The sequence below is a fragment of the Pteropus alecto genome, unplaced genomic scaffold (genome assembly GCF_000325575.1).
Source record: "Pteropus alecto unplaced genomic scaffold, ASM32557v1 scaffold57, whole genome shotgun sequence".
Lineage (NCBI taxonomy): Eukaryota > Metazoa > Chordata > Mammalia > Chiroptera > Pteropodidae > Pteropus > Pteropus alecto.
Genome location: NW_006442508.1, coordinates 6,576,873 through 6,602,728, shown reverse-complemented (window position 1 = coordinate 6,602,728; position 25,856 = coordinate 6,576,873). Strand labels below are relative to the sequence as shown.

Genomic DNA, 25,856 nt, shown 5'->3' with positions numbered 1-25,856 from the left:
AGGATAATACTTCACTGGATTATTCTTTACTTATCAAAACACTAAAGTATAAATTTGATAGTTTGTACAATATATGTATATTTTTGACCTATGGTAATTTTTACTTTTATTTCCTTTTTCTCTGTTCATTATTTGAATCAAAATTCTACTGTTTATTTTAAGGAACTATTTTGAACTTTTAGAGGCTTTAACTAGGCTCATCAGTTAATCTGTTTCTTATCGGTTAATTGCTATTCAGTAGTTTGCTTGGTCCTGACATCTAGGCAGCAAGCACTCGAGATATTCACTGCTTAGTTGAAGACCATTCCCTTATTATTTCATTTCTAATGGAGTACTTGATTGGGAAAACTAGAGGGGGAAGAAAGCCCTTAAGATGATGTCAGAGAATTGGGCAGAACTTTGTATCCTGTTTAAAAAGGTTTCTTTCATTTTGTTTTTGTGTATTTCCACCAATCCATAACAAAAGAAGGTAAAAAGCTGAAACCCAAATAACTTTTCCTTTTGAAATGTTTAGATGAAAAATATTTGGAATTATAGCCTAAAATGAGGGTTTAGAATTTAGTCTTTTATAAAGCATCAGTAATAGAAAGTTGATGGTACTTGTTAATAACCTAACGAGATAAGTTACTCTTACTAGGGAATTTATCTAAAAATAATGTTCTTGAATAGAAGTATGTATGAAAATAAGTCAAAGAGGTTATTGTTAATATTAGAGTTCCCAAAAACTCAGATCTATTTTGCTTGTGTAGTTTTACATGAGTAATGTGTTAAATTTGTTATTTAGAAATAGAACACTTAGCAAATTTTAAAGAAAATTCTAAAACTTTTTATTGAAGCACAAGTATAGATACAGAAAAGTATACAAATCATAAGTGTACAGTTTGAAGAATTTTTACAAACTGAACATAATGGTGTAACTAGAACTCAGATCATTAAACAGAACGTTACCAGCATTTCCAAAACCCTTCTCGTATCCTTTGTAACTGTCATCTTGATTTTGAACATTATAGATTAGCTTTTCTTGTTTACTTTATGTAAATGGAATCATGTGCTGTATACTCTTTGTGTCTGGCTTCTTTTGCCCAATGTTATGTGTGTGAGGTTCATTCATGTATTGTCATTTCTTCATTCTCATTGTAGAGTATCCCATTGTACAAATATACTAAACTTATTGATTCTACTATTGGTGGGCATTTGGGTAGTAAAGCAAATTTCTTTTTAAGTTTCAGACTTTTTTTCAGGTAGTTGCTATCCCTGCCCAGAAACTGTAGATGTGAAGTGCAACTGTGGTAGTACAAAGGTGACAGTACCCTGTGGCCGAGAACGTACCACAAGACCACCCAAGTGCAAAGAGCAATGCAGGTTAGTATGAAACTTTGCACAAACTTACATTTGTGTCTTACAAATTTAAATTCATATTGACTTTTAATATTGTTAGTACTTTCAATTTTGCTTTAATGTTTTAAAATGTTGATATTCACAGTATGCTCATTCTATATGGAATCAGAAAATATATAAACAGATAATTACACTTTAGATATGATTCTTCAATGATCAAAAGTAATTTAAAAATTGTACTTTATGATTTAGTCGACCACCAACTTGCCATCATACAAGTCAAGAAAAACATCGCTGTCACTTTGGCTCTTGTCCTCCATGTCATCAACCTTGCCAAAAAGTTTTGGAGAAATGTGGTCACTTGTGTCCTGCTCCATGTCATGATCAAGCATTAATAAAGCAAACTGGCAGGGTAAGGGAATAATATTATTAAGAGATAGTGCATTGCTGTGGGTCATATTTTCTTAATTTTACTTAGTCATTCAACAAGCAGTGAGTAAGTACTTAATAGGTGTTAATCACTGTGATAGAAGCTGGGGTTCAAGGTAAATAAGACTTGGCCTTTTGTCTCAAGGAGCTTACAGTATAGAAAAAGAGAGAAACCAATAAAGAAATGTTTGCAAATACAGTATGACAGTCGTGTTATAATCAAAATGTAGATAAATTTGGCAGTCTTCCTTCACATATACAATTTAGGGTTATAGATACCTCCTGATGTCCTCAAAGATTCAGTCACATTTTCAACCAATATTTATTGAGTCCGTAACTGTATGTCAAGCATTCTTTTAGGTCCTGGGGAGACAACAGTGGATAAAATAATAGAGATTACGTTCTACTGGTGGAAGTTGGAGTTTATAATTCTGTTTCTCATTCTCCTTTTGGTTTATGAGGAGTGAAGAAGACTATACTGTTTTTGTTCTGCCATTTAAAAACTGCATTCTGCCTCTTTTTTTAATATGTGTTTGGAGGGGAACAATCTGATAGACTACAGATGGAACAGAGTATTTCAGTAAGCACAGTTTGTTGATTACTTTAAAAGTTTCAACCTGCTTGAAGGATACATGGAACTATTTTCTTAGGTTCTTATGATGGCCATTTGATATTATCCCTCTGACTTAAACTTGTTGTGTATTTTACTTGTAGCACCAGCCTACAGGTCCTTGGGAACAGCCTTCTGAGCCTGCATTTATTCAGACTGCATTACCTTGTCCTCCATGTCAAGTTCCTATTCCTATGCAAGTATTAGATTTTAACTTAAAAAAAAAAAAACCTTTTGACATAGTTTAAAGTGCATGTTATGTCACTTTTTTCCCATTTTCTTTGTTCTATTCATCATTTTAGGCCTAGCCTATAAACTAGTTTTTTTGTCTTCAGCTTCATTCTTTTCCATAAATTTTTTTCCTATTGCTTACAAACTTTTCTAGATATCTTTTTAGTCTTTTCCACCAACTGGAGTTTGATGCCCTTCTTAGCTTCCATAGCAACTTATGCTTACAATAACAATAATACATCCAAGAGATCATCATCTGTTAGTTTTCTTGACTGATTCCTATGCCAGTCTGTAAGCAACTTGAGGACAAAGGAAAACCAGGTTTTAGGTGAGGTGAACTTGAAGGGAGGGTGTTTGAGGGAAACATTGGAAATGAAAGGAAATAGTCTGCTGAATAGTTCAGCCAATGGCCTGGACTGAGTTTTAAGGAGTCAAACCTAAGATAATAGGGAATCTGGAATGATCCATACTTTCAGTAGAGGTTATGGAATATAGGGGAAGCATAGAATTAGGAAGCAACATAAAATTAGAAAAGGGGCTATTGTCTATAACTAAAGTTCCAAATCAGATATTGGTATGTTTTGTATATTGGTCATTTAAAGAGAGGGTTTTTGTTTTCTTCTAAAAGTTCCTACTCTTGCTCTGTTCTTCCACAACTTTCCTGTAGTTTAAATAGCATATATTTTTATATTTGGTTTGTATGCAGTCAAGTTGGGAGGCAAAGTGTTGTTGGGAGATATGTTTATAAACAGGGTGATTTTATTCTGTAGATTTAGTGGAGGGGGAGGTGTAATTAACACAGAGGTTCTTACGTATGTACTCAATTAGTAATTATTAGAGACTGTTCTTTTATGAAGGACTTGTAGGTCATGAGGGAACAAGTTGTCTATAGTATTTCTTACTAGTTTAAGTTATTAGTGATTATAAAAATTTAGTGGCCTAAATTTTTTCTTTAGGGGAAACAGAAGACGAGACATTGATGTTTTGATTCATAGGCACTAAAATTGACATATCATTTGAATTCCTTAATCTGTTTCATGGAAAGATTATTTAACATACATGTCATACAGAATAGTTTCAGTGACCTAAAAATGCACTATTTTATACCTGTTCATCCTTTGCTTCCCTCCCTCCTCAAACCCTTGTGCAACCACTGATCTTTTTACTGTCTTTATAGTTTTGCTTTTTCCAGAATGTCAGATCGTTGGAATCATACAGTATATAGCCTTGTGAGACTGGCTTCTTTCACTTAGAAGTATGTGTTTAAGTTTCCTCCACGTCTTTTCATGGCTTAAGAGCTCATCTTTTTCTCACTGATTAATGTTCTATTGTGTGGATGTACCACAGTTTGTTTATCCATTAACCTATTGAAGGTCATTTCCAAGTTTTGAGAATTATGAATAAAGCTACTGTGGACATTCATGTGCAGGTTTTTTTGTGAACATAAGTTGTCAACTCATTACGTAAATATTTAGAAGTGCAATTGCCGGATCATATGGAAAGCCTGTTGAGCTCTGTAAGACACTGCCAAACTGCCTAACAAAGTGGCTGTACCATTTTGTGTTCTCACCAGCAACGAATTAGAGTTCCTGTTTTCTACATTCTTGCCAGCATCTGCTGTTGTCAGTGTTTTTGGATTTTAGCCATTCTAATAGATATATAGTGATATCTTTTTGTTTTAATTGGCAGTCTTCTGATGACATCTGATGTTGAGCATCTTTTCATATGCTTATTTGCCATCTGTAGGTCTTCTTTGCTGAAGTGTCTTCTTTTCAAATCTTGCTCATTTTTTAATTGGGTTGTTTGCTTTCTTGTTGAGTTTAAGAGTTTTTTATTTTATTTTATGTTTTGGATACAAGTCCTTTACCAGACACATATTTTCCAAATATTTTCTCTTCGTCTGTGGCTTGTCTTTCATTTAAAAGTGTTTCCATTTAATACTATTTCATTTGAGTGTTCTTCACAGAGATGTTTTTGGTTTAATGAAGTCCAACTTAATTTTCTTTCATGGATCATGCTTTTAGTATTGTATCTAAAAAATCATCACCAAACCCAAAGTCACCTAGATTTCTCCTGTTTACAGTTTTGCATTTCACATTTAAGTCTGTGATCCATTTTGAGTTAACTATTGTGGAAGGTAATAAGGTCCATCTGGATTTTTTCTGTGTGGATGTCACTTCCAGCACCAACCATTTGTTGACAAGACTATCCTTTCACCATTCAATTCCTTTCTTCTTTGACCTAGATGTGTGGGTTTATTTCTGGGCTTTTTGTTCTGTTCCATTGATCTATTTGTTCTTTCACCAAATACCACACTATCTTGATCTCTGTAGTTTTTTAGTAAGTCTCGAAGTTGGGTAGTATGAGTCCTCTGATTTCGTTCTTCTTAATACTGGGTTGGCTATTCCGTTTTTTTTGTCTTTCCATATAGATCTTAGAATCAGTTTGATGTCCACAAAATAATTTGTTAGGATTTTGATTGGCATTATATTGAATCAAAATCAAGTTGGGAAGAAGTGACATCTTAACAGTATTGCACCTTCCTATCAGTGAACATGGAATATCTCTCAGTTTATTTAGATATTGATTTCTTTCATGAGTGTCTTATAATTTTTCTCATATGGATCTTGTATATAGTTGTTAAATATACTCCTAAGTATTTCATTTTTTTGTGTGTGCTAATACAAATTGTGGCATGTCTCATGTTTTTAATTCCAGTTGTTCATTGCTGGTATATTAACTTTGTATTCTGTATCCTTTCTGTAGTCACATATTATTTCCATATGTGTTTATTTTTTATTCTTAAAAAACAAATTAGTAGAGTTAGCATCTTTGCTTTAGGTATTCTTTTTGAAGAATTTATAATGTTTTCATTTCATTTTTTTCTTATAGGCAATGTCTTGGGAAACATGAGGTGAGTTATAGACATAAGTTTTAAGTAAAACTTATAATCTATACCTCTTCTATACTAGGATTATTAGCAATGATGAAGTCAGAGTATTACTTCAGTATTAAAAAGACAAGAGCTTGACTACTAATTTAAAAAATATATAGTGCTTTTTTTTTGAGAATTAGTTTATGAATATGCATTTACTACAGAATCATTGTATTGACTTTTAGAAATAGAATATTTTCCTTTTTGGTATTCATTTTTTGGATTTTTTTGATAGGTTACTTTGGTTTTGATAAATGATGTAACATTTTTTCATGAGTATTTTCTATTTATGGTTGAGGATGGCTGAATACACAGATGCACAAATAAGAAAGGCTGACCGTAATTGAGTTTTCAGTCCCATTCAATAACTTTAAAATAATAATTGTAACCTTTCTTTTTTTTTTTTAAGACGAGTCTACTACCGTGCCATGCTGCAGGACCCTACTCTTGTAAGAGACTTTGTGGACGAACCTTAGATTGTCAGAATCATACATGTATGAAGGAATGCCACAAAGTAACTGAAATTGATACCTCTACTGGCAAAAACAAGGTAAAGTTCTTAAGTTGGATGTATATATGCTTATATATCTCTGAATTTAGTCTAGAGCATTTGCTCGCAGCTGTTTTTTAAACCTGATACATATGATAGATGATGTTCACCATTTTGGTAAATTCCCAGTCTTTTGTTGGAAGTAAAAAGCATCACAGATGTGGGGTATGTATGTGTGTGTGAAATTTAATAAAAGCATTTTAGAAATCAGCTATTCAAAGATTGTAAAATTGCCATTTTATAAGGAAAAACAAATGTAACTAATCAACTTTTAAATAATATTAAATTTCATTTTAAAAATAATTCAAGTTTTTTCTTACACTTCCATTCTATAGGGAATCATAATAATAGCTAGGGTACCTAATGAGGAATAAGACAAAAATTTCAAGTTTCTAATTATTAAGTAACATTAAATTTATTATTTTTTTAAAAAATTTTTTTAGTCGAGGCAACCCTTGGTTGACCTCACAGACTGCAAGGACCTTGTCAGCTTACAATCCCTTATTTTTTTATTTTTTAAGCCTACAGCACCTGGTCTTCCTAGGTGGTCTCCCATCCAAGTACTAACCAGGCCCGACCCTGCTTAGCTTCCGAGATCAGACGGGATCGGACTTCAGGGTGGCATGGCTGTAGACACAAATGTTTAAATTATTAATATGAATTGTATCATTGAAAATTTAACTTCATTTTTCTAATTATAATGATTCAAAGCCACTTTGACTAGTTAAAGCTGCTATATAGCTTTCCTAAAATTTCAGAACATCAAATGAATCAGAAAAAACTAATTTTAAGAGCTGATTTGACAATGATTGGAGAATTCTCTTTGATTATCCCATCATTGCTTCTCACCTGGGTAGTAGATGTGGCAAAATATGGGTTATAAGTTAAGTGCAGTTTTTCTCAATTTAGCTACATGTCCATTCCTATCATTCACTCAAGAAAGACAAGTGAGTAAAAATTATATTATTTGGGGGATAATTTTGCAATCACTCTAATGTATATATTGAAAACAAAATAATTCAGAAATTAAAAAAATTAATTCTTTACCATAACAGCTCAATTGACACCCATTGGAGAAAGGCTACTAGTTTATATCTCTTAACCCAAATGCCTCTGGAAGTTTTAATGCAGTTTCTGCCTTGCGTTGTAACGCAGAGCCTTCAGCATAGCAGATATTTAATAAGTATTTATTGATTGACTGGAGTCAAAGCTCTTGTAGTCCTATCAGGGTTATTCTTATGTGCAGTGGCTCTGATTGCTACCTATCAACAAATATTCCTGTTGTCTATTCATTGGCTATAGTGAGTGGAACTGTGGTTGACAGAAGAGAGGTGTGAGGCTGATGGCAGTGGAAATGGTGTGTTTTTCAGGCTAACATGGGATCAAATATTTTTTTCGTGACTGGAAGAAGAAATAGAGTAATGAGGATAGTGTTTTTCTTTGGAGAAAATCTGTCACCAAAAGTAAATAAAAAATTTATATATGCATACATAATCATAAGTACATATATTTCTATGTAATTATGTATGTTATAAACTCTTACCACTTGGTATTGTCCGCAAACCAGCAGCATTGGTATCATCTGGAATCTTAGAAATGCAAAATATTAGGCCCCACCTCAGCATTTTACCAAGATTCCCAAGTGATTGATAATGCTCAAAAATGTTTGAGAATACCGCTAAAGGTAATACGTGTGATGTGTCATGTTTCATTGATTTTTTTTCTGGGGATGGTTCCTGGATTTATTGTAATAGACAATTAGTTGCTTGTATTTATATTGTACAATTCAATGAGTTTTTTAAAATTATAGTTGGCATACAATATTAGTTTTAGTTGTGCAGCATAGTGATTAGAGATCGATATAAGTCACAAAATGATCACCCCACTAAATCTAGTACCCCACCTCCCCTTTACATATTTATTACAACATTGTTAACTATTTTCCTTATTCTACACTTTATATCTCCATGTCTATTTTGTAACTATCCATTTGTACTTTTAATCCCTTTGCTCTTTTTCACCGTCCTCCCAACTTCTCTTCCATCTAGTAGCCCTCAAAATATTCTCTGTATCTATGAGTTTATTTCCGTTTTCATTGTTGTTGTTGTTTATTTTGTTCTTTAAATTCTAGATGTATGTGAAATCACGTGATATATGTCTTTCTCTATCTGACTCATTTCTTTCACCGCAATACCCCCTAGGTCCATCAAGGTAATATCTTTTTCCATCCCCTTCCTTTTAGTCTGTGTGTGTCTTTTAATCTGGAGTGAGTCTTTTGTAGGCAGCATGTGTAGGAGTCTTTTGTTTTCTTATCTATTCAGCCACTCTATCTTTTGATTGGAGCATTTAATTCTTTTCTATTTGAGGTACTTGTTGATAGGAATGTAGTTATTACCATTCTTTATGCCTGTTTTTGATACATGTTCTTTCTTTTTAAAGAAGTCCTTCCAACATTTCCTGTAATACTAGCTTGGTGTTGATAAATTTCTTTAGCTTATTTTTGTTTGGGAAGCTCTTTATGCTTATTTTTGTCTGGGAAGCTCTTTCTCTGTCCTTCGACTCTAAATGATAGCTTTGCTGGATAAAGTATTCTTGGTTGTAAATCCTGGGTTTTCATCACAGTGAATATTTTGTGCCAAGCCCTTCTGTCCTGCATAGTTTCTTTTGAGAAATCAGCTGCCAGTCCTATGGATGCTCCCTTATAGGGAACCAACTGCTTTTCTCTTGCTGCTTTTAAGATTCTCTCTTTGTATTTAACCTTTGGCATTTTAATTATGATGTGTCTTGGTGTGGCCTCTTTGGGTTCATCTTTTTTGGACTCTCTGAGCTTCCTGGGGTTGTATGTCTTTTTCCTTCACCAGGTGAGGGATGTTTTCTATCAGTATGTCTTCAAATAGCTCTTCAACTTCTTGTTGTCCTTCAGGTACCCTCACGACATGGATATTTTTAGATTTAATTTTGACCCATATGCTCCTTAAATTATTATTATTGTCTTAGCTTCTTTTTCTTGCCATTCTGATTGAGCGTCCTTGGCTTCCCCATGTGTTCTTCATTTCTGACTGGTTCCCTTTTATAATTTCCATTCCATTTTTATGTTTTTTGTCTCCTTGTTGAAGTTCTCACTGAGTTCATTTACACTTCGCCTAAGTTCATTGAGCATCTTTATAACCAGGGTTTTGAATTCTGCATCTGTTAGATTATTTGACTTCATTATATCCGGATCTCTGTTCTGTTCTCTCATATTGTTTCTGCTTCTTTGTCTTCCCATTTTGGTTGCCTTTCCATGTCTGTTTCTATGTACTAAGTAAAGCTCCTAAGTCTCCTGGTCTTATTAGCGTGGCTTTGTGTAGTAGGTGTCCAGTGGCACAGTCCTGAGAGCGGTTCAGCTGCGAGCCAACTTTAGCCCCAGCCTCTGCCCCTTCTGGGCCACCTGTTAAGATTCAGTAAGCAATCCACAGATGCTGTGCTTATAGTTGCCTCAAGAAACCATACCAGAAACTGAGGCCAGCTGCCTTCAGTGTGAGTTCTTGGAACTGGCTCAGCAAGGAGCACCTGACTCGCCAGGGACATACCTGGATGTGGCTTGGATGGGGCCATGAGTTCAGGGAGGCGTGGTTTCAGGGAATTCTCTGGGCAGAGTGACCTCTGTTATCCAGTTTGATGATGTCTCAGCTATGGCAGTGCTGTGTGCACACATTGGGAGGGGGAGGGCTCAACAGAGGAACTACGGATACCGCCAGCACTTCTGCCGGGGAGTAAGCCTCTCCTCTGGCCCTTACTCTGACAACTCAGTGTCCCCCTCTAAGGGTGCTCCCTGAGCAGCTAGCTTGACACCGGTGCTCAGAGCGAGCAAGTCTGTCACCTGGAAAGTCCGCTTGTGGACACGGTCCCTTTAAGAGGCATCTTCAGCTGCTGCTGCCACAACCTCTGTCCCACTCACCTGCTCTGGACCAGGCAGCCTTGCTTCTTTGCCCCCTCCTACCTTTTGCTGTTGCAGTGTGATTTCTTATTTCTCTCCCTAGTTGTAGTTCTGTTCATCTAGATCCCAGGTGACTTTGCTTGCTGTCTGCTCTGTTTCTGTCACAACTTTGATTTGGTCCCAAGAAGGATGAACAAAGCCTCTATCATCTACGCCATTTTTTCCCCAGGCATTCTCATTGCTTTTTTAAAAAGAGAATTTTATTATAGTTTTTAAACTTGCTAAAAGACTAGAACTTAATTATTCCAACCACCGAAAAGAAAGGATAATTCTATAATGTGATAGAGGTGGTAATTATTGCTATGACAGTCATATTACAATATATAAATGTATCAAATTTACATGTTGAACATCTTTATACAATCTCAGATATATTTCAGTAACGAGCAAAAAAGATTCACTTATCAAAATTAGTTTTCTAATTTCTGTTAATAACTCAAATGTTTATTCTGCTTTCCTTGTCATCATCACATTACTTAGAATTAATTGCTCTCCCCCTGGATTTCCAGAAAGTTGGATGAATCAGAAAAAGCTCATTTTAAAAGCTAATATGACTGATTGAGGAATTATTGTGGATAATTCCAATATTGCTGCTTAGGTTAAAACAGCTAAACTTGCTATATTTCCTAGGTCATCTCTCCTTGAAGATAGAACCTGGTATTGGAAGTGATCCAGGAAGATAGCTTAGCAAGTATAGATTCAGTGTTTTTTTTGTTGTTGTTTTCTCATAGCTGGAAAGAGGCTCATATCATCAGTATAATTCTTGTTTTGCAGATAGAGAAACTAAAGCTTGTCAAATGACTTGTCCATGATCATACAAGAGGGTAGCAATTCAGAAAGTAGTATCCCTGATGTCTTAACTACCAGCCCTGTGTGCTCTTCTATTCATATTATTTAAATGGAGATTATTGCAGATGTACCACATGGCCAGAAAGAAAAAATGAAATAGACTATGTGTGTTATCTTTGGTTATGTTTGGAAATTTTTTGATTCATTGCCTGTCATCCTCCCAATCTTTTCTATTTCTGAAAGTTGTATTGCTATTTTAACCCAGTTGTGCAGATCAAAGACATAGGACCATTGCTTGATTTTTTTCTTCATTGCCATTGTCTCACAGCAAGTCTTGTTAGGTTTTTCTTTAAAATAGATCCTGAATCTGATCATTTCTCATAACCTCTACCTCCAAGTCACCATCACCTCTTACCTAGATTTCTACAGTATTTTCCCAGCCACCTTTCTATTTCCACTTTTGTTATATTACATCAGCCAGATTCATCTTTTTAAAATGTAAGTCAGATATCATCTGCCCACTCAAAACCCTTTAGCAGTTTTCAGTCACTCTGAGAATAAAACCCAAAGGCCTAAACAATGGCCTGTAAGGCTTTATGATGATCTAACTTCTGAGTACCTTTCTCACCTCTTCACTCATTCTCTTGCTTGCTCTCTTTTGCTTCTCTCCTTGCTATTTCCTGAGCATTCCAAATTTGTTCTTACTTCAGAGCTTTTGCACTTATCAGTCCTTTTCTCTGAAACTCTACATTCTTATGGCTCTCTCCCTTGTTTAACTCAGTTTCTGTTCAAATCTGAACATTTTCAGAAGGCTTCTTTCTTCTTGTTGCATCACTCTCTCTTATCCTGCTTTATTTTTTTCAGATTATCTATAAAGATGTTCTCTTATGTTCTTTACCTTTCCCACTTAAATGACAGTTCCTTAGGCCAGGGATTATTCCCATCTTGCATATTCTCAGTGTGTGGAACAATGCCTGGCATATAACTGCTGAGTAACTACTTGTGGAATAAACGAATATACTTTTTAAAATAGAAAAATAGAAATTATTTATAAAAGAATTTTCATAATTTGAAACCTTTTTTCTTTTTAATTCTACATGTCAAAAATATCTTAGAGTTTTATTGACATAACTCTTGTAATCAGGACTGTACTTAGGTATGGTAATAAAAATGTTTAACCTTGAAGACTTAATATCCATATCTATATCTTTAATGTATGACGTGAAAATAAACAATATCCTGCAATAAAAATCTTTAGACTTCTTTGGTAGATAGATACTATTTAAATTAAGTTGTTATGGCAGAGAGGTGATTTATTAAGTTACATTTGAGGTAGATTTATTTGTACTAAATATAATTTAGTTTTGGCTTATTGAACATTACATTAAAAAATAAACTGCCGCTCATTCTTTTTTTTCTCTATGTGTTTTTCTCTTTGGTGAGATGAGAAGACTGTCTTCAGAACATTAACTACTTTGAGAATTTTTATTTATGTGTTAAAGGTGTATTGGTTTCTTTAGTTTGATGGTGATTATGCTTGTTGGGTGAAAATGAATTGATAATGTTTTACTCTATTATTTTTTCTGCCACTGACTATTCTTTAAGAAGTAATTTACATTTTTAATAGAGTTAATCAAGTTCATTTTAAAGGTGAAGAAGTTTGGTTTAATGAGGTTTGTAGATATAAAAATCTTTGTGAATAATGGTCATATTGATAATCTTGCTGTTCTTCATTTTGAATATTTTTAAAATACATGAAAGCATGCATCATTTTATTAACTATTTCTAAGAGCTGCAGAAGTACTTACTTTTAATAAGATATGTAAATTTTATAATTTTGATATATATAAATGTTAGATATCTGTACTTAGGTGATTTCTTTCCTTGCTATTTATCAGGCTGGCCCAGAATGCCTTCAGTGTGAAGAAGGGTGCTCTAAATCACGGCCAGCGGGCTGTCCTCATCCATGTGTTTTGCCGTGTCATCCTGGGGAATGTCCTCCCTGTGTTCAGATGCTTAGAATAAAATGTCACTGCAAGATCACAAGCCTATATGTGGAATGTAGGTAAGTGGACAGAATAAATATTCTCGTTTATTAAAATTATTTTAATTGATAACTCTTTATAATTCAGAACCCTTTATACATTGTATAGTCTAAAGCAGGGGTTCCCAACCCCTGGGCCATGGTCCGGTACGGGGCTGCACAGCAGGAAGTGAGCGGCGGGCAAGCAAGTGAAGCTTTATCTGTATTTGCAGCCGCTCCCCAGCGCTAGCATCGCTGCCTCAGCTCCACCTCAGATCATCAGGCATTAGATTCTCATAGGAGCACTGGTCCCTGGTGCCAAAAAGCCTGGAGACCGCTGCTCTTAGGAATAGTTTTCAGTGGTGGTTCTTAGACTCTAAAGGCCTAGGTTTTTCATAGAGACCTGGAAGGAAGAAATGTAGAATACTTTACCTTGTAGATACTTCACCCTGATTTCAACCAGGGTAATTCTGTTTTTTTTTCCATTCAGGAATTCAGTATAAGATATTTGTAGGAAAAAACTTGTATAGCTGCTTTTGAAGAAATAGGAAAAGTACTCCTGTACCAGACTGTTCAAATAACAGTGTCAAAATAGAATTTCATTGGATCAAAAATTGCCTCGTGCATAGTTACTTAGGCATACTTTTAAATTATAGATTTAAAAGGTAGAATTTATTACAAATGTTGCTGTTCTGGCATTTATCATGCTAGGATATGACCTCAATATTTTTCTTATTTAAGAAAAATGTAAATTTTTGCTTGTGAATTATGTGGAAGGAAAACGGTTTATATTTTTTTCTATTTAATCATTTACTTTAATTTACCTAACTTATTCAGTTCCATTTCACCCAAGTCTGTAAAGTGGACTTTTTGTAAATATGTTTTACTCAAGTTAAATTTGGGAATATAACTTTATTTCTGACATTTTTGAGCATAAATACTTTTTGGAAAATGCCTATTAATATCTTAAATTTGTTTTTGTCACTTATACTCTAGATTCATGCTTTGTTAAATTGTAACAGTCAAAATTACTTTGTTGAAATTTTAAAAATAAAATATTACAATTTTTAGCTTTAGGAGTTTTGTAGGGAGAGTAAGAGGACAATTTTGCTTTATCGATGGGTGATACTGATAAAAAAAGAGGTGGTTTTCTTTGGTCTTTCAGATCCTAAATCTTTCCCTCTTGCCTCTTTTTCTCTGTCTTGTGGTCTTCAAAGGTTGCCTTTCCCTTTTCCCAGAGTTTTATCGATGGGTGATACTGATAAAAAAGAGGTGGTTTTCTTTGGTCTTTCAGATCCTAAATCTTTCCCTCTTGCCTCTTTTTCTCTGTCTTGTGGTCTTCAAAGGTTGCCTTTCCCTTTTTCCCAGAGTGTTGTCTTTCCAAGATTGGCTCTTAGATTGCTGTGCACTTTTTAAAGTCTCTTCCCCTTAGTTAGTGCTCTGATCTACCAGGATTTTTCAGTATTTTTATACTCAGAGTGGACTTTCATTTTCCGGCGTGATGTTAGCTCCCCCTCTTTTCTGCTCAGTTTTTCCAGAATTTCACTGGCTCTCAGAAAAGACTTCTTATGGGAGCTTCAGAAATAGCTGTGCTAGGAATTAATATTTATTTTTCAATAGATAATTTGAAGTTTGTAGAAATTTCTGTCGTCAAATTATAGACGACAAGATCATGGGATTTGAGTGATTTTATTTGTAATGAGCTGAATGATTTTTGAGGGGAATGTGTGGATACATTTGGATTGAGGTGGTTTCCATTACCTCAGCAATATCCAGAGTTCTTTTTTCCTTTTGTTGAATATCTATTTGAAGTATATGTTTTTATACAGAATCCTTCATTTTCAGTATTCTGTTAATTTCTTTGCTTTAATTCAGTAAATTATTTCATAAGTCATCTTTTCCTTTTAGCCCTTTTCTACTTTATATTTCTTATATAGAGATTAGATATAAAAGATACAGACCTTGAAAAGTAGGTAATGTTTTCTAATTATAGAGTAATAAGAACAAAATGATTTTAACTCTTAAGTTCAGAGGTGAGCACCATACTTGTAAGAATGAAAATATGGAACATTTAGTAGAGCCAGCATAAAAACTTTGTGATATCGTTAAGTAAAATTTTGCCAAGAAGATTGCATGTTATTTTAAGAGTGCATTTGTAGCTAATTTGATACAAATTCTAAGATTATAGTTTTGACATTAGTGAAGCCAACTTTATGGCATATTTTGGCAATTGTGTCTAGTAAAGGGAAATAGAGAAAGCAGGAAAAGAAAGAATAAAGGAAAGGAGAAGAAAGTAATGGGGAGTAGAAAAGTGAGAGGTATGATAGGGATTTTTAAATTGTCACTGGTTACCGACTCGTACAGTATGTATTATGGTTCTATTCAACTACCTATTAGAAAGTAGTTTTATTCCTTGGTGTTTGTGACTATTTCTGAATTACCTACTGAGTCATGTGTAAAAGCACAGACTGATCTAAAATGACCTTACCTAAAATGAATCAGTTCTAACATTAATAGATAGCTTATCCAAAAAGAACTGAAAGGCTTTTCGAATAAGCTTACTGCATTTCCCACTGAATAGCCTAAATTTCCTAACTTTTATGTAGAGGCTTTAAGAAGAATTGTAATTATGAATAATGATTGACCTATAGGGAAAGGTGGTATAGGAACTATCAAAGAGAGGCAAGGCATAGATGATATTTCTTGTGTGTTTTGTACTTCCTTCTTACAGTGATTTTCCTTTTGGCATTTAGTTTATTGGTAGTTGATGAAGGACTGGAAGGTTTGATTTATCAGAATAGTTAAGTAATTTTAAGGTAATTTTTACAGATAAAGATACAAAATATTTCTCAAGAAAAAATAAGTAATTCTATAGGTATGTTTGGAATTGGGAGTTATTTTTGGAAAACATGCTATAAAAATGACTTTGTCATCAAAACTTCCTCTCCTATTTTTAGAAAAATAACCACAGCTGATGTAAATGAAAAGAACCTCCTCAGTTGTTGCAAAAATCAGTGTCCTAAAGAGGTAAGCTTTCACGGAACCTTTTAAGTTGTCTCTCCTGGGCATTGTCACTCCTAGATTTTCTTTTCTCTTGTTTGGTCACCCTATTTCAGGTCTTTTCTGGACCTACTAAAAATGTGAGTCCAGAAAGAAAAATGTAATTGATGTCTATAAAACTGTAATACATATGATTAGTGTAGATGCACATTTCTATATGAAATTTGGGGATATTCAGATTAGGAATGACCCTTTGAACATTTTTTAAAGCAGGTTATATACTTTATGCAGTAAGGTATTCACCTAATTTAGGCTTATCCCCATAATGTGATTCAGACTTAAAATATAAATGGATCAAAAACTGTGTGGCTCATAGGCCATTAGTAAATTCATGGTAGGTTATTAAAAAAAGATAGGTCTCTGTGTGTGTGAACTTTAAAGTTCATTATTATTTTGAATGAATTAGTATAAAGGATTCATATATAATGTTTTATTTAGAAAGATTCAATGCTTATATATGCATTATTTATATTTGAACTTAAAAGAATCAAAAGTGGTTCCAAAAAATTATTTAGAGTGAAATAGTAAAAACTCACTAATTGATTTATCCTGGCAATAATTTGAGAAACCATCTGTTTTTGGCCAATCTGAAAGTAAGGGTGGACCTTTTGTCATTGTTGTTGTAGGCAGGGCAGTGACAATTATTTGATTTATAAAGTGGACACTTATAAAAGAATCCTCTTACAGATGTACTAATAGTACCTGTTTTCTTTTAATTCTTGGTCTTTGTACACTTACCTAAGTGTTTCTCATCCTACTTAGAGTCAGGAAGAGATGACAGTAAAGTAAATATAATAGCAAGTCTTTTTGACTAAATAAAACAAATCAATGCATGATACGTCTTTTTGTTAACAGTAATTTCTTTTAACTGAAACTTTGGATACTTTTTAAGGATTTCTGTTTAAGAATTGTTGGAACTAGAACCCGAGAATTTCAAAATTTATGTAAGGTTTAAAAAAGGAGACCATGTCAAGTAATAAATGATTATTTTAATAATCCTGTCTTTGTTAATATAAGTAAAACTAGAGGCATGGGATATTTCAAATTTAATTTTCTGAATTCTTCAACTCTTTAGTTTTCCTTGTTAAAATAAATTTTCTTCTGTGTAATTCAGATTCCAAGTAATAAGTAATTGAGAAGGTTTTATTTTTAATTTGACACAGTAACTTAGTATGATATTGTGGGTAGAAATAAGATAATTTGGGGATTGCTAATTTGCAACCTACCATTGTCTTGGCTGTGATTCAGTTGTCATGTACTGACATTTGGTGGGACTAGACGAGTGGGCAATGTTTACTTAAAAATTTGTTATCTGTGCTCATGATTTTGGATTCTAGGCCATTATGGAGCCCCTGGAGTTGCTAGTATCCTTGGGCTTTCTTGAAAAATATATCCTTAGGCTGAGAATAATCAAAATGGCTATTATATTTTGGAGCAACCTAGGAGTGAGCAGGTGAATTTTGTCGTGTCTAATAGAACTCATTCTAGTTTACGGCCTCTTGATATTGGTAAAGCTACAGCAGTGGTTGTCAGACTCTAGTGTCCATCAGAATCACTTCAGGGGCTTATTAAAACAGATAGATGGGCCCCATCCCAGAGTTTCTGATTTTGTAGTCCTGGAGTGGGGCCCAAGAATTGTTAGCACAGACTCAAATGGTTTGCTTGCCTGCACATATCAAAAAAAAAAAGAAGAAGAAGAAGAAGAAAAAAAAAAGGCATGAGCCAGAGTTTGCAGAAGTAAAGGTTTATTTAAGAAGTTGGCGCCAAGCCCAGAGACACAGGTGAGCTAGTGTTCTCAAAAACCAGGTTCCCTGATGGCCTCTAGTAGCTAGGTTATATAAGGGAAAAATCATTAATCATGGTGACTATGAGAGTTGAGCTTGTGGGCTCTACTGAGTGGTTGGGGCTAAGGTGAGGAGCAGTTGATCATGGCTTCATGTCCTAATGTCGGTTATGGCCTTGTTCTGTCTGGTTTCCAGGGGACGTGGTCCGTGGGGCTGTTCAGCTTTCATGAGCCCAGAGCTGAAACTGAGGCCAAGGTGTTATCTTTGTTTGATGAAAACCTTATTCTAGTTTGAAGTTTAGTTATTGTAGCTTGGTCATGGTTGATAGACCTGAAGCTTTATTCTTAAGTGAGTTTGATGCTGACCAGAATGTCCTAAGGGCTTAATAATTGAAAGGAGTGGACATACAGTGTATGTACAGATAGGAGGATCTGGTGGCAAGAATGCAGGTGAGTCATAGTTCTGTCAGGCTAAACAAAGCTAGCTTGGATTAAAGCAAAATGCACGCTAAAGAAATGAAGTTCATTTGCAGTTACAGAATTTGCCTAAGAATTTACATAGTGTTGATACTGTTGGTCTAGGACCACAATTTGAGGACCACTAGGCTACAGATTCAAAGCATACTTAGCATCAGCCAAGAACTATGTCACTTTAATCTGCAGAATATCTTGTACTCAGAGTTAAATATGGGATTCTGATAAATTCTGATGTATTAATAAATTCCTTTTCCTTTATCTTCCCCTCCCCTGTGCCCACAGATTTCTTATGGGCAGGGACTATATCATAGTTATCTTTGTACTCAGTCCCTGGTTCCCTGGTTGTACATATGAGGCAGCTGATAAATGTTTATTGAATGTGAATGAAAGAATGACCAGTAGAAATGGCATAGGCATATCTTTTCAGCTCTGCTACTTCTCTGCTATCCACTCTAAGTGTCCTCTGGACTGTTGCAGTAGATTTGAATTTAATTAAAAGAAAATTAAAGATACCATTGGGACTTCCAACTTTAAACTCTGTCCCACATATATATTTCTATTTTAAAATTTTCTTCTGAGTTTGATTTTATTATTACCGCATAAGCTTTTCTACTTTTTACTTGGGCAAATAACCACTCTGTAACTCAAATTGTGCATATATATAATGGAAACAGTAATAATACCCACTGCAGAGTATTAAATGTAAAAGTCTTAGTATATGGTAAGTGCTAGCTGTAGTGATAATGGTAAGGGTATTTATCCACAAACAATATTGTTTTGTAAGCTTTCCTTAATTATTTTTAAAGGGAGCTTTTTAAATTATTCAGAGTAAAATGGAACATTTTGAACTAAATAGTGTTGGTTATTGGTAAGCCATTTGATATGTCTTATGAAAGTGCTAGCAGAATGATGTTAAGGGCTGAGTAGGGTAGAAGAAAACCATCTCACTTTGAGTGGAAAGGGCAAGGCATCTCATCTTAAGCGAATATTTAGGGTTGGATGTTTTAGAAAAACCTTTTGCTGTGAAATCTGTGATGAAGATACAGTCATTATATATTATGCATTCTAATTGGTTTTCTTTGTGACTGCTTTTCAGCTCTTTCAGAATATAACCTGGCTTTTGAGATAACACATCCTTGTACATCTAACAGGGAAGTGGTCATGTGATTTGATTATAATTAAGGTTAATTAAAGGGGAAAAAAAGCCCCCAAATTAGCCAATTATCCAGGATTGACTGACCCTATTGTGATGGACTCTCTTAAAATAATTGTTGGAAGGAGAGGTAGAGTATGACTAAAATGCAAATATGTAATTGCTTCATTTTGGTTTTATTTTAGCTTCCTTGTGGTCATAGATGCAAAGAGATGTGCCATCCTGGTGACTGTCCTTTTAATTGCAACCAGAAGGTAAAACTTAGATGTCCTTGTAAAAGAATAAAAAAGGTAAATATTTTAATTTATCGGAAATACCTCTCTATGTAAATTTGTTTTTGTCTGTATTTTGGTATTCTGTGGCTTTATTTTTTGCCTTTTTATTTTAAGGTCATATTTCTTAGAATCTTTGTTATTAGTCCATCTATTTCTGTAAATGCTTATTTTAAAAATCAGCTTTATATGACAGTTTAGTTTTCTGCAATTTAATAGTAAAGGGTTATTTTATGTTGGAACCAAGTTCAGTGCCCTTTTTTTGAATAGAATCAGTGCACTCTACATTTGAAGTCTTTGCGTAAGAACACATGTGAGTAATAAAGTGAGCTTCATGGTTTAAGAAATGATCTGGAATTAACTTTTGTTGCTCTAATGAAAACTGTTTTTTTCCCATCAGTATTATGTTTTGAAAATGTTGCTTTCAAAAGACTTCACATGCACAGCCTTATAAAATTATAAAATAACATTCAGACAACTCATTTTAAGATAAAATAAGTAAAAGTGTGAAAACTAACTATTGGAAAGCTCAATGGCAACAAGCTACATGTCGTTCAGCAAAATTTATAAAAGAAGAGTCTGAATTCTTAGATGTCGATGACTGGTCTTTTTCCAGTTCTTCTTTTCTTTGACTTTCTCTTGACATAGTTGACTCCTTTGAAGCTTTCTTCTTTCTTGATCTCTGGTTTTTCCATATCTGTTACAGTCGTAACTCCTTTTTTACTTACATTCTTAATGGTCATTCCCTAAAGCTAGTCTCCTTTTTTCCTGCTTTAAATTCACTCTTTTATTTATCCTTTTAACAAATATTTACTGAGAATCTTTTATTGAGGATCTTTTCATTTATTTTCACAGCTCCTACTGTCATTATCTGGGGTGGATAACTTCTGAATTTAAATTTATAGGCTTGACCTCTTCTGGAGTTGAATTCCTGTGTTTTAGATATTTAAAATGGACCACTTTTACATGAAAATCAGTATTTAGTCAAGCCAGTTTAATCTGGGATGTCTCAAGTTTTCTCTCAAATCTCACGTGTTATCTGCCCAGTAGGTGCAGTTTGCTGCCCATTAGAACTGTGGCAGCAGCTTTATAACAGATTTCCTTGCTTATAATCATAATACTTCCCTGATCTTACTTCTTCAGTGGTTCTTCATCCATTATGGGGAAAAAAGATGCATTTTATTAGAAACGTTTACATATATACAGACTCGGCACACAGGACAATTATGCTGACACCTTTGCCTGCTTTGCTTGTCCAGTCTCAACCTCTAGTGGTCAGTCATCTCTGTGAATCTGTTACTTAAATGCCCTAACATTTATTTATGCTGTATTCCCCTTTAGTCTGTGGTTTTATATATATATTTTTTTTTCTGTGTAAAATACAATGTACTTTTCCTTTTCTGCTCTGCTTCCTAGAATCCTGTTAATAATTGGTGTAAGCATTTCCTTGTTTGGAGGGCCTGCCTTTCCTGATTCCCTTGGGAAGACTTAGGTGTTCTTTCCTATTGGTTTTCTTTCTACTAGGTTTTAGAGAGTTTTCTAGAGAGCTTTATGATTTCTAGGGACATCTGTAACCTTGTTTGCTCATTTGTGAAATAGTTTATGCATAGATTTATTGAAAGGAATAAAAGAGGTAGTGCCTGTATAGCATTTAGCACAATGACTACTATGTTAAATAACATAGCAGTGTGCTTAATATTTAGTAACATAGCAGTAGCTGCTAATAGTAGCTGCTATTATTATTGCTTTAGTACTTATCATTATACTCTTTTCTGTATTATATGTTCCCGTTCCTAACACTGTGCTTGGCATGGAATAGGCACTCTGTAAGTTCCTTTTGAATGAGAAAAAATATGACCCCTCTTTTAGGCTGATAGACTTAATGTCTGCAAACACACAATATTTATTTTTGTCTCTAATGTTTGTACATGATATTTTTCCTTTTTCTGGATCATCCTTGGAGGACAAGACTGTGTTTATCACCAACCTCAGCCAAAGAACTAAAGGGGGGAAAAAAACCTCTAAATAATAAAATTTCATTCTGTAAAGTGCCTTCACTAAAGTATATGCACTTTGTTGGGGGGAAAAAAACCTCTAAATAATAAAATTTCATTCTGTAAAGTGCCTTCACTAAAGTATATGCACTTTGTTCATAGGAACTGCTGATCTTACTTCTTAACTCTGATAGATTTGAACTAAAAAACTGGAGTCTGAGGGTGTAGTGAGAATAGAAATTGATACAAAAAGGTACCCTTATAGTAAAAGTGACATCTGGCAGCAAGAAATAGGGAGCAAATAAAAGATAGATAAAAGATCTACAAAATCAGAGTCTAAGACTATAGACTCTGATCATAGAATTGATATAAAGCCATCAAGAAAAGAGTATTTTTATTTTTTATTATTTCATCAAGGAGGCAGTGAAGTACAGATACAAAATGTAGAACAATTTTCATCTAAACTTTTTTAAAAAAGGTTTACTAGTTGAGAGAAAAAAATTATAGCTCTCTAGAAAACTCTCTAGAACTACACTATCTGAGTTGGTAGCCACTGGTCACATGTGGCTATTTAAGTTTGAATTTTAATGAATTATCATTAAATAATATTAAACATTCATTTCCTTGATTTCTCTAGTTACAGCTGAGTGCTCAGAAGCCATATGTGGTTAGTGCTACCCTGTTGGTAGTGCAGATTTAGAATATTTCCGTGATCTGAGAAAGCTCTGTTGGATGGCACTGCTCTCATTGTAATCCCTGGAGGCTTTAGAAGATTAGCAAGAAACAATAAAAACTGAAGTCGATAGTGGCACTTAGTAAATAATTATTCAATGAATGATTTTAATTTTATGGTATTTGCTTATTTGTAATTAAGAGAAATAAAGTAATAATAATTATACTTTAAACCAAGACATTTAATGCTTGCAACCATATCATTAAATATTAATGAACATGACTATTAAATAATTTGCTTAACTTTAAAATTGTTAGGGAAATTTTGCTTTTTCTATGCCATACAGTTAAGACGTTGAAGGAAAAAAATCTTAAAATCTGAAATTATTTATAGGAATTGCAGTGCAACAAAGTACGTGAAAATCAGATTTCAATAGAATGTGACACAACATGCAAGGAAATGAAGCGGAAAGCCTCTGCGGTAATTTCATGTTAAATATCATCTTAACGTGCTAATGGCCTTCCCTGTTTATTTTGTGCATTTCTTTATGTGCTTATTACGAATGACTCGAAATCTCATCTTTTTTGCTTTTGTAATTAAGCCTAGTTTCATAGGCCTATTTTGAATCTTCAGATGTGCTTTTTATTGTCTAGTATGTACTAGATTTTTAATCCTCTGTACCAGTTAGTGTATGTGATCTGGGACATATTTGTTCATTTTAATGTTAGTGTAAGCCTCTAGAAAATTTAAAATAATAGAAAAATAAAGTTTTAGGTGTCTTTGCTGTGTGGGTTACCTCTTATGTCACTATTTCCCTCAGTCAACCCAATCACTGAATAAACTCTTAATTTTGTTTGAAACTAAGGTTTCTCTTCCAGACATTTGAAGTAAATGGTCAATTTCAGCTCTAGACAAAGAGTGGTATTTAATAATTGAGTATAGCTTCTTACTGTGGTAACTCAAGAGAAAAATCCAGTTTTAAAAACATTTCAGTTTATACTATTGTAACTCCTTGAATTGTGATCTAATATCTGTTATAATTGTTAAATTGAAATGTTTATATAAGGTATAACATTCTACCTCTCCTCACCCTCAGTCTGTTGGACAGTACCTTGGTAATACTTTTCACTATAATATTTATGTTTCTTTAAATAATTTCAAATATAAAGCTCCGAAAGGTTGTAACGGGTTAGGGGAGCCTTGGTGGGAAGATGTTAAAATTCTATTAAAAATTTGATGATTACAATGTTAATTTACTTTTAAATGTCTATAAACAGATAAAAGAAGCAGAAGCCAAAGCTGCTCTTGAAGAGGAAAAACGAAGACAACAGGTAACTGAACAAAATACCCAGATTTATGTTTCTTTGCATCGTTGTTAGTTTTTATTCAGACACAAAGTATATTCCAGGTACAAGCTAGGGGCTGACCAGTTCTATTCTGGACTGAAAATAATATAGTTCCTACAAAAGAAAATTACCTATTCACTTACTTTAACCCAGGTATACTGAACCTCTAAAGAAGCACAAGGTCTCATATATTCCCATATATTTTGTATATTCCCAATTTACTTCCTTGCCAGTTTCATCTGTTCTCCAGCCATAAGAGTCTTAACTCCTCTTTTGGTTGGGGGCAAGGGTTGGGGTACAGTGATGTCCATTATAAGGCATCTCCTGAAGCCCATGTCTTCACTCATCTAAAATTATTTGAGTTCTGTTTTGCTGAGCTGTAGATTTTCTGTAACAAATAAGTGTTGTTTACTAACCAATATGTTGTTTTAATAATACATTTCCCTATTTCCCCATTACGTTCTTAAATATAGGATTATTATTCTTTGTTATTATCTAGATAATAAATGCATTCCTGATACCTCTTGTTTGCTCAAATACTATATTGAGCATATACTACAAAGTGTGGCTTAACTTTCTAACAGTGACATGCAATTATTTGTCAGTTTTCATTTTGAGATGCTTTATACTTATCAAGCAAGGTATATTTTATGTTTAAATGCTACTTTTATGAATGAGGAAATTAAAACTTTCATGACTTGAGGGAGGACATTAGAAATAATTCTTGTAGCAAATAAAAGTGGCCAAAATGATCTTTGATATTTGATGATTTTATAAAGTTGATTTGCCTAATATCCCAAAACGAGTTGTCAGAGCTAATATAGTAAAACATGGGTTGGCCAAACTCCTGGGAAATTAAATTATTAGGAATAGTTTATAGTTTCCCTCACCTTTTTATAAACCATTATGGATGGTAATCTTAAATATATTCCCTATTTACTGACCTTTTAAACAGTATATAAAGTATAAACATGATGACCATAGGTCATCATTAAAGCATCATTTGTTTTACTGTGTCAGTGATTGTCGTGTTTGGCTGCTTTTAATATATTTTCACCTTTTTTTATAAACCAGCAACCACTTGACAATATTCTTAATTTTGGTTCATTGAAGAATGTCACTTTTGATTAAATTAAGTAGATTAGATCTTCGAATGTAGTTTATAGTCAAAGTAATAGATATATTAACTGAATTTTATATTTTCTATTAAATAAACATTTACAGAATTTTGCATGGATATTACATATATATTTTAGTTAACATGTTTTAGTTAATAACTGCACTATGGTGTATCATATTATATTACCATGTCATGTATTAAAGTTTGATAAGTAAGTTCTTAACAGTATACCCACATTTTATATGAGTGTTATCAGTAATCCTTTTTTTAGAACCAGGGTTGGCCTCTGCTGTCTGGAGGAAGTGGTCACCTATCTGGTGTGATTTAAATGGTGCTGAAAACCTCCTCACCCATCTTCAAAATAGGTCACCACCTGCCAAAATAGGATGCTTTTCCCAGCATTAGGGTCATTCATAGGACCTTGAGTGGAGGTGGTTATTCTCAAAAAAAAAAAAAAAAGCTTTTTTTCTAAAATATCATTTTGATTTAAAGCATGAAGCATTTTTTCCCTTGAAGAATTTTTATTTTGTTTTTAAATGTATTTAATAAAGGTAAAAATCAGTTTCTGGCAGATTTTTTCTCTTTATTCACTTGAATTTCTTCCATACAAACCATTAATGTTTATTACTAGCACTGAAGAAAACTAGAGTTAAAGGTATCACTGGGCATCTCTTAGCCCTTGCTAGAAGTCCTGTATTGTAGAGTCTCAGTAAATTAATGGTGTGTTGAAGTATAAAACTAATGTCTTTATTTTAGGACACCCTGATTTTGTCAGACATTTCTGTATTTAGTTTCAAAGTCAGGCCTACAGTCTGAAATACTCTTCTCTTACTTCTTCCCTTTCTGCTTTTCTAAATGGAATTTGTTGAATTGAATTAGTAGTGGAGAGAGGGGTTTTTTAAAAAAAATCAAATACATTTATTATATACTATTACTATTAAAATATTTCCCAAATTGATTTATTTTCATCTAAGTGGAAAATTTCAGATCAATGTATGTAATAGATTTAATAAAAATAATACTATCTTGATTTAGGCTGAACTGGAGGCTTTTGAAAACAGACTGAAGGGTCGTCGGAAGAAGAACAGGAAAAG

At 33.7% G+C, this 25,856-nt stretch overlaps 1 protein-coding gene and 1 non-coding gene across 3 annotated transcripts in view; one reads left to right on the top strand and one right to left on the bottom strand.

Annotated features, from left to right (window-relative positions):
• The window catches only part of NFXL1 (nuclear transcription factor, X-box binding like 1), a 51,962-nt gene that overhangs the window by 24,795 nt on the left and 1,311 nt on the right, over nucleotides 1-25,856 (top strand). For both annotated transcript variants that reach the window (XM_025040273.1, XM_015597604.2), the window contains exons 13-23: nucleotides 1,242-1,362; nucleotides 1,591-1,750; nucleotides 2,482-2,573; nucleotides 5,501-5,522; nucleotides 5,953-6,093; nucleotides 12,760-12,926; nucleotides 15,842-15,911; nucleotides 19,543-19,647; nucleotides 22,690-22,776; nucleotides 23,574-23,627; nucleotides 25,798-25,856. The exon at nucleotides 25,798-25,856 is cut by the window's right edge and continues 1,311 nt beyond it. In XM_025040273.1, coding sequence (XP_024896041.1) covers nucleotides 1,242-1,362; nucleotides 1,591-1,750; nucleotides 2,482-2,573; nucleotides 5,501-5,522; nucleotides 5,953-6,093; nucleotides 12,760-12,926; nucleotides 15,842-15,911; nucleotides 19,543-19,647; nucleotides 22,690-22,776; nucleotides 23,574-23,627; nucleotides 25,798-25,856 — 1,078 coding nt within the window. The remainder of the gene's footprint in view (nucleotides 1-1,241; nucleotides 1,363-1,590; nucleotides 1,751-2,481; nucleotides 2,574-5,500; nucleotides 5,523-5,952; nucleotides 6,094-12,759; nucleotides 12,927-15,841; nucleotides 15,912-19,542; nucleotides 19,648-22,689; nucleotides 22,777-23,573; nucleotides 23,628-25,797) is intronic.
• On the bottom strand, nucleotides 6,613-6,728 carry LOC112471526. The gene has a single exon (XR_003043342.1). It is a non-coding gene; the product is annotated as a 5S ribosomal RNA (ribosomal RNA).